This window comes from Trachurus japonicus, chromosome 8, assembly GCF_045865225.1.
Source record: "Trachurus japonicus isolate A0001 chromosome 8, Traja_1.0".
NCBI lineage: Eukaryota > Metazoa > Chordata > Actinopteri > Carangiformes > Carangidae > Trachurus > Trachurus japonicus.
The window spans coordinates 14,336,462-14,348,664 of record NC_140914.1 but is presented as its reverse complement, the minus strand read 5'-3'; the positions used below and the strand labels follow the sequence as shown (position 1 = coordinate 14,348,664).

Genomic DNA, 12,203 nt, shown 5'->3' with positions numbered 1-12,203 from the left:
GAGACATATCACTTAAAACCTCAAATATCAGCCTCAAGGTGGTGCTACAGGAAATGTCAGGGGATCACCGAAGTTATTAGGATTCATCCTCAAGGGACAAATATCTGTGCAAAAAATGTCATCCCAATCCATTCAGTAGTCGCAGGGATATTTCAGCCAGGACAAAATGATGGACCAACTGACCAACAGACATGCTGAATAACTTTGCCTTCCTGCTATTGAGGCTAATAGAAATATATTATAATAATGAATTTATCATAAATTACTGCTTTAAGTTCAGGGAAAGGCATTTTACAGGGAGTGTTTGGGGTGATCGCCAGGTCAAGGAGGGGCTGTCAGAGCAATTTGCCTGTGAATTTGTGGATGTTTCCAAGTATGTGTGTGTCTGTGTGTGTGTGTGTGTTTTGCCTATGTGTGAATTTGCAGCATGTGATAGTGTATTGGCTTGTCTGCCAGAGTTTATCAATCCATCCTCAGTGGGTTCGGTGCAGATCTTGTGGGCGGTGGTGGCTGTTCTGGGCTGCAGTCCAGACCAGTGCCGAAGCACACACACAACACAGATCCTCTCTGCTCCAAGCCAGGCTTTACAGCATGGCCACAGTTTCCTTTGGCCAGGCCGCGATAACCTACAGTCACTAGACTAGCCATATGTGTACAACCATATTCACTCGAAACCCAAGTTGTGACTTGCCATGTCCCGTTCTACAAACATCGCCAAGAAAGAAAAAACATACCACGAGTGTTATGGATTCCATGATCTAGCTTGGTTTCATATATCAGCAGCCTGATGACTCATAATTGAAGCAGTGAGGCTGATCAAGTCGGAGATAAAAACTAAAATTGTTCAGCAGCTTACTCAAGAATGGTTTTATTCATGATGTTTTTTGGCTCTTCTTTCACTAAAGGCAGCAGCGAGTCCTTTACCAGCTGTCCTAAAGCTATTAATCTGCCGACTCACCTCTCAGTTCTTTTGCAAAAAGACTTCATGAGAGTCTGTGCCAAGTATAACCATGTGTAAACCCACCTGATGACTTCAGGGTATCAGACCCGCAGCGCCTGTGCCAACCATGTAAACACATCTTAACTCAGAGAGTAAATGAGCTCAAGTTCTCTGTGTTTACATTGGCCCGTTATGACCTTTGGCCCCTGCAGCAGCTTTGTGTATCATTTCTGCAAAGCTACATTAAATACAGATAGACCTCTAATAGCCAGTTAGAGTCAGATCCTTGCAGGTAGCCCCGGTTTTTAAAAGCTACCAAGTGCTGGCAACACTTTAGGAGAGAAAATATTTGCTGGCAGACACCTTATTTCACATAAACTCTGAATTGGCAGCCGGTAAAGGAAGTGCTGCACTGTTAGCTGTCAAAGGAGCACAGATACACTGTCTGGAAAAGATAGCCCAGCAGCAGGAATGAGAAAACCACTGATAACAAGGAGACAAAAATTATTTTCTTCCCCGAGAGTTGTAGGGGATTTTACCCGTAGATCTTAAAGCAAATGAATCACGAGGCAACGAGAGCTTGCTCCGATGTGCTTGATTGGAATCAAGAGTAACTAGCATGGAGTGTGTCTGATGCAGCTTAGATAGTTATCCATAGATTGCAGATCTGTGAGAACGGCTTTGGAAATGAGAGGAAAAGCGATTCAATCTGAATTCTTTCGTAGCTTTTATTGCTTCATACCAAACCCCTGAGGCCACTATCACTGATTCCAAGCAACAGTTTGTATGCTGCTCTTGCCTGTTGGGATATGCGTGTGCTGATGACATCGACTCCAACAGGAAGCCAGGGGCTAATGATTAGCACATGTTTAGGATCACTAGGGTGCCACAATCTGGAGTTCGTCATGCCGTATGTCTCTGATTTATTTTGTTGTTGTTGCTTCACAGGGAGGGACAGGCCCATATCTTAAGGGAGAGACACAAAGCCCACTCCCCTCTTTCGCTCTCTCTCTCCCTAGTTTTCCCTCTTCATCACTTTGGCCGGCTTTATCTGATTTAGCTCCTAGCCAATGGAGATCTTCGGCTCAGTCATGGTCCATTTTGCAGCTTCAGAGTTTAAGATGAGAGAGGTGAGACAGGACATGTATACGCCTCAGATGCTCTAATTTGATCCTGCTGCACTTGTGCACAGATTTTCGGCATGTTGTGTTGCTTTGTTTTTTTTTATTTATATATTTTTTTTCTTTTTTTATATACTCAAATACAAACTGCATTGAGCATTAGAATTCATGGTCTCATCATATCTGAAACACGTGAAGCATTCTGTGCACATTTATAGTCCATGTCAACACACATTCTCATACCGGCGTCATTGTGTGCGAACAGCTTAACATGACCTCGCCAAGTGTGCAGCCCTGTTAACGTAGGTCTGGGTCTGTGGGGCTCGAGCTCCTCCTGCATGGTTCTATGGGATGTTATCTGATAGTCACTAAGTGGCGAAACATAAACACTAAGAGCAGCACAGTGAGGCCGGCTCTGCCCCGACTCGAGTATACCGGACAGCACCAGGAAAGAGCCAGACACATCCTGGAAAGCAGAGAATGCTTCTGCAAGAGGAATAGTGGTTTCAAATGTAGACAGGATGATGGATTTGACACTGTATTTTTTTTTATATGTCAAGCTCGGCCACAGCGCAAACAGGCCAAACTAAACCGCGTCATAATAAAAGACTGAGGATCTATGTAGAGCCGTGCTGTGTGTGTCGATTCAGTGGTTTCCCAGCTGTTAGCCAGAGGTGTCCACTGAGATGACCTAAGGGTTTTCTAGAGCACAGGCGTTGTCAGCTACTCCTGATGACTTTTGACCGGACTGACTTCACAACTTTGGTGTTTCCTCTTGTTTTGGCAGTCACTTCCATAGGTGAAGGAGTACTTGGGGCGTTCCATCATTCCTTCAAATCCCCACAAGTAAAATTGCCTGTCCAGCTGTCCCAGTAAGACGTCCTCCAGACAGCCAAGGCAGGGAAACATCCAAAACCAAAACCTAATTGTCTCACTCTTCCCTCCGCCTCGTGTTTGCTTTAAGAGCAGGAGCAGTCCAAAAAAGAGTCATTAGGCCACTCCTGCAGGTGGAGCCCAGTCAGTGTTGTGTACCAGGGCTGGTCTTGAACTGAGGCTGACTCATTGTGTCGCTAAACGGTGGGCCATTCCAGTAAAACACCTCTAGTCTAACACAAGTCCCGTCTTGATTTCTGATATGATCACAGCCGTTGGGTGTTTGAATAGGTAAATACAAAAGTGAAATCATTTCCATCAATGCCAAAAACAAAACTGAAAGTTTAAGTGCTTCCCAGCCTTGCCCAATCCGGAAATATTGGTATTACAGATAGCAGATATGTACATGTACAAAGCCATGTCTAGCCTTTAACAAGCTCAACATGTTATCATTGTGAGGATATTAGAATAATTAGAGAACATACCCTGCATGTGAAGTATTCTCCTAGAGAGGGTTGATATAACAGACTTCCCCTAAGAGTCACAGCCCAGTTTTTCATAGCATCACAATTTGCATTTTCATTAAATAACAGTGAAATTGTTATGACGCTTCTGTGGTATCATTTCAGATCAGCTGTTTAACTCGAGGCAGCGTTGCTTTTTTTGCTTCAAAGCTCAGAGAGGTTCACTTAGGGGAAACAGAAAGTTATCTAGTTAGTCTTAAAGAAATCCCCTTCCTGACATTCACCTGTGTCCTGACAATAAAAAAAAAGGGTGTGGTGAGTTTTATATTTCAGCTGGAGCCTCAGCATAATGGCAGTGATAGGGGTAGTTAGTTCCTCCTGCCTGTTGGCTTTGTGATCCCTCACTTTCACAAGGAGAGGAGCTGTGTGTTTTCATTTAATGCGTTTTGGGTGTGGGGGGACGGGACGGTCTTGGATGGTTTCCAGTGCTATCAACCATGTAAAGGAAAAAAAAAAGATCATAACTCTTCAGGGTTATGGTTGAGCTATCTCTGACAGCATAATGTAATCAGTCAGAGAGAGTGGCACCAATAAGCACGCATAGTAAAGTGAGATAAAGCAAAGCTGCATATCTTTTGGGAGGAACTATGGAATTTTTTTTTAGGTGGGTATATTTATTTTTATATCAATATTTATCACAAAACTTCAAACAGTAATTGCACACGAGATTCATTAAAAAGACAACATGTGCATGTATTTATAAGTATTATTAAATATACAGCCACTGTCTAATGATACATTTATTGCGCTCTCATAGCTTGTTAAATTAAATAAAGTTGCAATAAACAATAGGGTGGGGCACTGCAATGAAGCTTCATTAGCTGAGGAATGTATCACAGATGCTGTGTTCTGACAGCGTGCTATAACAACAACAGCAACAGTGTAACTTTTAAATTGAAGTATAAGTCACTCTTTGAATTAATGTGTGTTCATCTGCAGAGAAAGCTTGTAATATTCTGCTTTGCGCATGTCCACCTTATGACTAATAGTGTAAGATTGTGTGTGAATCCTCCCTGACCAAAGAGTTGTGTTGACCACACCACTGTGACATTTACAGTCTCTACACACACACACACACACACACACACACAAACCTGCTCCAGCTGGGCAGTCAGGTTTGACCTCTCACACTGCTGCCCAATTACATCTTCATAAACAGCAGCTTGTCCAGCTGAGTGGTCGGCTGATTGTCAAAGGGCTCGCTCTCTCTCCCTCCCCGTCCAGCTCTGCCAAGGGGTGCACGGTGCTGCCTCACCCGGCATCCAACAACGGGCAGCAGCCCACAGTTCCTCCCCTGTGCGTGTTTACAAACACAGACCACAGGAATCCACCTGATTGAGCCAAAAAGCTGCGAGGGGAGAGAGGAGACGGGCAGGCACGAGCGGCGTTCTACCGACTGCAGTGTCGGATCACGCTGGGATGTTTTCAAAACAACAAATTGCGTGCTTGTTCCCCCGGTCCCCTTGTTGTCATTTGCTTTCTGGTTTGGTTTACAACTTCGTCACTTGTGAGGAAATGGCCTGAGACCGCAGTGTAATGAGGGATGCAGAACCGCCGCACTGGCTGTGGTGGGCAAAATCTTTGTCACTCATCCTTGAATCTAGTTGCACAGAGAGGTTCAAGCTGTTCCATCAATTTAGCATGACCGAAACATTGCACCCTGTTAACTCCCTTTGGCACTGGACACATTCTCCCTTCTCTCCACAGACGCAGGGGTAAACAGGAGGCCTGCTTCACACACACACAGAGGCATTCTGGGCATACCGCGGGGCCTCAGGAGGGCTGGTGCTGGTCTGTTCACATGCAAGCACACACACACGCACACACATACACATATTATTTGGACAAAATACTAACTGGCCATGTGTGTTTTATGAAGCTCAGTGTTGAGTTCTGCCTGTGAGTGGGGGTCAGTAGATGTGTGCACGCACCTTCAAGCATCTGGAACAAGGTGGGGAGTCACTCTGACTGTCCTGTTGCTCTGTAGTCAGAATTCCAGGTGTGGCCTTTAAAAAAAATAGAAATATATAAAGAAATGCATAAAAACAGTAGAAATTTTGGGAGCATAAACATATCATACGCTGGCAACACATTCATTTTTAGATTACTGAGCATTATAGACTCAACAAGCAGTGGGGGGTCACTCTGACTGTCCTGCTGCTCTGTATTCAGAATTTCAGGTGTGGCCTTTAAAAAAACAGAAATATATAGAGATGCATAAAAACAGTAGAAATGTTTAGATTACTGAGCACTATAGACTCAACAACCCTCTGTGTGATTCAGCAGGGACTCCAGTAAGAGCAGTCATTGCTCTTGCACTGAGGCCAATGGGGATCAAAATGAAATAAAATGAAATAAAAAGTAAAATAAATGTTTAATTGGTAGGCATAGGTGTGAAATAATGAATGCTTTTTATGCATAAACACAGAGCCTGTTGCTTGTAACCTTACATTTTTGGAGGCTTTGTGGTTTACACAATAATACCATAGGATACTCCATACAATCCTGTGGACTTTAGTGTAATCCAGATGATAGGCTACCACGGGAAGAAGGGGGAGAGAAAAAAAAAGAAAAGAAAAGAAAAGAAAAAAGAAAAAAAAAACTTTTGGAGCGGGCCTCTGGTGACGTGCAGGGCCTGCAGGGCGGTGTTCTCAGGCGGAGAAAGAGACTGACTGGGGTGTGTGAGCCACATCTGGAATAGTAGCGACAGAGAAAGAGTCGAGAGAAGCAGACGCTCGGAGAGAGAAACTTTCTCCCAAACTCTTCACTTCAGCACTCCTCCTCCATTTTCTCGCGGAAACAAATCTCCTTTGCTTTTGCCTGTTTTTCCTCTCCCCGTAAGTTGGATTTAATGTGTTGGATTTTTTTTTCTCCTCCTCTTCCATTTGTTCCTTTTGTTTTTGTTCACAGATTTTTTTTTTCATTGACTTTTTCCTCCCCCTCCCTCCTCATACAGCAGGACGTCATTCCTGGACTTTTAAATCGACTTTGGATTTACTTATATAGAGAAAAAACTCCGCTGCTTTACCTCACGGTGACCGTGTGTGTGTGTGGGTGTAAGGAAGTCCGTCTTTATTAAAAGGCTATAAGGCGGTAGAGGCGGAGGCATGGCGGCGTTACGCTGGAATGTTTTCCACGCAGATGGGTTGAGTTTGTTTTCCAGCAGCATGCATTGATTATACCGTGAATGAGTCTCGCTCTCTACTCATATCGACTCATGCCGAGGTTCCCGCCAAGCCTCTGCCCTCGAGCCTCTTTGCTTAATATGCAAACACGCACCGCTTAAATTAATGACTTGTAATTAACCCATTTGAACCTTGTAAATGGATCAAAAAAGAAGAAGGAAAAAAAAGTTCAGTGTAGCCAAAATCAACTTAGGAATCGATTCGGGTTTCACGGTCACAGCCTTCTTGACTAGGAAACTCAACATTGACCATTCAAGCTCCCATCAGGAAGGAATTATAGCTCCTTCTCTCCTTCTACGTTTGAATGTAAGGGGATACTTTTCACATTGAGGTAAACATTGGGTTGTGTGCAGGAATGAGGACGCAGCGCCCCCTGGAGTCCAGATGGTTGCTGATAGTGAGCTGAGCAACCAACCAAGTAGCCTAGAGGTGGTGGGATGGTGAATTCAATGTTTCTTTCTCTCGTGTTATCCCTCCAGATCTACTTGAAAACTAAAACAACATGCTGCTCATCCTGCTCGGAGTGCTCATCTTGCACTTAGTCATTCTCATCCTGCTCATTGTGTCAACAGCAGCCAGTGTAAGTTCAACTTTTTTTTTTAAATTTCACTTCCCTTTTTTTTAACTGATTTAAATGCAGAACATCTCGGAGTCATGGTGTTAAGACCATAGCACGCACTCTGTCTGCTCTTGTTGTTGGTGTTGTTTGATGTCGTATCCTGGCGTTGCTCCTGCTGCTGTTGTGTGTGATGCTGCTGTGTATTTAAATGGCCTCTGTGTTGTTGTGTTTACCAGGCCTGGACTGTGGGTGGGGACAAGAGCTCAGATCTATGGTACACTTGCATGACATCTTCTGGAGGGTACCACTGCAAGGCAGCCAGCAGTGAAGGTTTGTCAGCATTCCTAAAAAAGCTAAACTACATGATGTTCACACTGTTGTTGCCTTTGGCGCCTTTGGATGTAACGACTGAACGGGGTTAAATCTGTGTCCTCCATCTTTTCCGTTCGTCTTCTAGACTGGATTCAGGCGGTGCAAGCCCTCATGATCCTGTCCCTGCTCTTCTGCTTCTTCTCCCTCATCGCCTTCATGTATCAGCTCTTCCGACTGGTCAAGGGCGGACGCTTCTTCTTCACCGCCATCTTCCAGATCTTGGCAAGTGAGTATGACATCATCATCAGCGGCGCACTTGACGGGTCACACCCTGAGCCAGCTGCGGGTGGAGCGGGTGAGATCATCTGCTTCAGATTTCCCCTCAGATCCGCCTCACCTCTCCTCTCCTCTCCTCTCCTCTCCTCTCCTCTCGTTTCTTCCTCCTCCCTAGGTTTGTTCGTGATGTGCGCGGCGATCATCTACACCGTGATGAATCCAGAGAACGATCCCAAAACACAATACGGCTACGCCTACGTGTTGGCCTGGGTAGCTTTCCCTCTCAGTCTCATCAGCGGCCTCATTTATATCGTCCTGAGGAAGAAAGAATGAGAAAGGGAGCAGAGGAGAAAAGAGGAGGGGTAGTAAGGAGACCCCTTACCACAACATCGCACTGTGCCTACTGCCCACAGACCATAGACTGACATCCAAACAATACATCAAAAGTACATGTGTCACCAACAGTTGTAAACATAAATAGGAGGCATGTTTCACTACGAAGGATCTATTTTTTGTTGCTGTATTTCAGTTCATTATTTCCCATCATATGCTGAAAAATATCACACCAGTTTGACAAGCATTTGTGTCCTCAATGTTTTTAAGAAACGTGTTGGTGACATGTCGACTTTTGTTGCACGCTGGCACCCGACTTCCATAGATCCATCACGCGTGGTAACAACGACCCTGCCTTTCTTCAGTACAAAGATGTACATAGTGTCTGTGGTTTTTAGACATATTTATAACATTTTTACATACATTTTGTACATAGTGTTGTCAAGTTAACATTGTCATGCTCAATTTTGTGATAGAGTTTGTGTCTCTCACATGTCATGCAGCTGTGCCAAAGAGAAGCCGCTTCAACTGCCAGATTACCAAGCTTTTTTTTTTTTAAACTGTGTTGTCTTGTTTAGGTTTTTGTCAAATGCTTTGAACCATGTGCCTTACTTAGAATATGTGTTCATCTTGAAGGATATGAGTAAATCCTCAGAAATTAAAAAGAAAACAAATCATTTTGAATGAAAATCATGAAGTTTTTTTTTCCTCTTCTGAATTATCATTGTACTTGATATGCCAAATAAAAAATGTTTTGCATTTTGTAATCTAGTTTTGAACAATGGTGCTTTTTTATCTACTATTCTTGAAATGTATAGCCTACTTTGTGTTGCAAGTGTGTTGTGTCCTGTGATTAATTTGCTTTGTACAAACCCAAGTTTCAATTTTTGTCAGTATTCTTCTAAATAAACCTTTTGAAATTAATTCTCACTGCTGGAAAGTTCAGTCATATGATTTACATTTTTTTTCAAAAACAGAATGCGGTTAAATGAACAATGTGCGGTTCAAGCTGATTATTATACATATTGGTTCAAAATTCCGATCTTGTATTTCTTGTTCAGTGGTTAATAGGTCAGCACTTTTTAAGCCAAATTCGGATTTTCCTCTTTGAGGACAATGAAGTTCATCTTAACCTTGATCTTACTCTGAACTCTAGCTGGATGTACAATTTAATATTATGGTCTGCTGAGAATAGCTAATGACAGAAGTATGCAACACTGACCTCCTACTCACTCTGTTGTAGTAGCTGGGTTGTACCACACGGTGGCGATATAACACAAACACTCCCATGTAGTCGTTCATCTGAGGGAAACATTTATCTGTTAGTACAATACATGTAGACAGAGGATAGATGTGAATCATTTCACCAGATTTGTGAATTCAGTATCTAGGATATTAGGCTGTATCCTCAAATATGCAACAATGTAAATCTTGCAAATCAAACCATTTGAAAAGGTTTAATTGACATTTCTTAGCATGATAATTTCCAAATGAAAGTGACACAAATCTATTTACATGTACATTAAATGTTTATAGTTGCACAAGATTGTAAAAAGATAGTTGGAAAAGAGGGAGCCTTGATCTCTTGGTCATCATGATTCTCCAGTCTGTGTGGACTACAATCAGGGTTAAATGGTCTTTTAGCTGTCTTTGATAATTACCATCAATAGGGCAGAACAGCAAACACAACTTTCTTCTGCTCTTTTAGCAGGACATGTGCATTTCAAAGCTCGTCACATTCAGAACTGTCCCCCCGGAAAGGTGGGAACCAAATTATTCCATAAGTGAGTTAAATAAATAGTATATAAGTAAATAAAATACTACACTTACCTATACTTACAAATCATATCTATATTAAATCATACACCCAATAAATTCTAATTATGAAATAAAATAATGTAACTAAATGAACAACGCAAACTAACATTGTAAACTTATAATTACAATCACCCAAATGTGATCAGAGAAAACAAATTGAACAGACTGTGTTTACTGCAGCTCTACATAGTTTCCTTTTAACTGTGCTGCAAGATAAATTGTCAGCCAATAGTTTTTCCACAGAGGAAAATATTATCAGGCACCCATTACTGTCGGGTTCCACTAGGTGGCGACTGTAACACACTGTTATCATCTTGACAACTCCCCGGCGTTTAGCTGAAGGTTTTGAGAAAATAACCCCAAACTGTAGATAGTTATTTGAGACATATGGAGCAGAATACATTGTTGTCTCTCTCACACTGCGCAGCCCACTCTGTTTCCTATTTAAAGTATATACAATACTGGGGTAACATGACACTAATCTTCTCCCATGCTCCCCCTCAGAAGTTGACACCACAGTGGATTATTGAAATAGGATTCTGCCTTTGATCAAAAGAAGTTTAAAGATGTCTTTTACTTGACATCAGAGGCAAAGTTTATATGGCTGCCAGTGTTCAAACATACAGAACTACTCAGAGCCGTCTATGTAAATGATATTAAACGACTGCAGAACTTCTTGATGCATCTTACCCCGGTACTCTAAATGTTTTTATATTCAGTAAAAGTGCACATTTTCCTTTCCTTAACCCTGACCCTGTGTTTTTGCAGCACCTTTTTACAATTTTAGTTTCTTTACGAATGCTCTCAAAGATCCATCTGCATTAACTTCCCCATGACATGAATCAGAGCATCTTCAGGCTCCAGACATTTTCACAGATCTCACTGGCAGTCACGAAAGATAAACACCAAGCTTCCCCCCCCTCTCCCGCCGCCTACTAGACACCAAGGTACCATTACCATTAGTTCAAATACTACCCATCACCATCTGTGCGCACACCCGTATGCACACGCGCAGCATGTTATGCAGGCAAACACCACGGTACACCACACAAACATGGGACACATCCTACGCAACCTGTGTGCGTTTTGCGCAACAGCTCATTATGGCTGCTGAACATGAAGATTGAAATCTGGTTTTCAGGGTTTGTTCGCCGAGAGTACTCTTCCTAACTTCATTAATCCTGACACAAAGGAGAGGCCAGTTAATGCTGCAGCGGTAAACGTCCCTGGGCATGCAGATAACATATTGGGGATGTCAAGAAAACTCCGGAGGCCTATAATGGCCTCACAGCTCCATTTCAAACGTTGTTAACCTTAAGGGTTATTTATCACTGGGAGGGTCACTGGGGGGCAGTGGTATTTACTGCAGGACATGTAGGATGGGGGCGAGGGGACTGAAAGGAGGCCACCCTCATCACCATCCACCGGGTACTTGGCTGTAAACATACATCAACAATGTCTAACTACTAGATAAAGTTCATGGTGCTGACAGACATCAGAGTATTTCACTGACACGTCTGATTCTTTTTGGTGTAAAACTATTTAAAAAGCAACAGTCAAGGATATTTACATGAAGGCGGCCAAGTGCTTTCTTGGTATCCCAGGAACATATAAGGATCATTTCCATAGCCCGATGGTTGAGAATTTCTCTGGAGAGGCAGTAATGATCGTGAAGCAGGACATACAATGGACTGCAGCCAGCTGATGAGTCCCTGAATGGGACATGTGAGGACTTCAGAGGAAGCTGCGGCCCTCCTCTCTTCTTTGGCTTTAGATTTGTTGCCTTTTTATGCAGGGTGTCTGTCTCCCAGAACAAACCCTGGAGCCTTCAGATGTTACTAACTGACAGAGAAAACGGGCAAGCCCAGTTTATTCAAAGCTGATTTCATTACGCCCATAAATCTATGAGAAATCAAAGCCCATCTTATGCCTTCCCCTCTCCGCTCCCTTTGTCTTGCTAATACACATTAGTGTGCGGCTGGCTGCCCGCTTTGACAGCAACCCGGACAGGATCTGGGCAAAGTTGCAGATGTGGAACCTGGAGGCACCTTTGACCCATGACTCCTGCCGTTAAATCCTGCCACTAGCATCCTCCTCAGACCCCCGACTTGCACAGGAATCTCCCAGCTCCATTTCCTGCCTGAAACTCACAGGGAGACATGAAAATATATATGGAGGACTACGATAATAGCTGTTCCTGATTCCTGCACGCAAGTACCTAAAAGCTAATGGCTGCACATATGGGTCTGCACACCCACACAA

The 12,203-nt window shown here is 43.2% G+C and overlaps 1 protein-coding gene across 1 annotated transcript; it reads left to right on the top strand.

Moving 5' to 3' along the window:
* The first annotated feature begins 6,157 nt into the window (after window positions 1–6,157).
* On the top strand, window positions 6,158–9,047 carry pmp22a (peripheral myelin protein 22a). Its single transcript, XM_085784094.1, has 5 exons — window positions 6,158–6,295; window positions 7,123–7,223; window positions 7,439–7,532; window positions 7,660–7,800; window positions 7,966–9,047. Exons 2-5 carry the CDS (start codon window positions 7,146–7,148, stop codon window positions 8,121–8,123), a joined length of 471 nt encoding a protein of 156 aa, XP_085640220.1. The 5' UTR covers window positions 6,158–6,295; window positions 7,123–7,145; the 3' UTR covers window positions 8,124–9,047.
* Window positions 9,048–12,203: the final 3,156 nt, after the last annotated feature.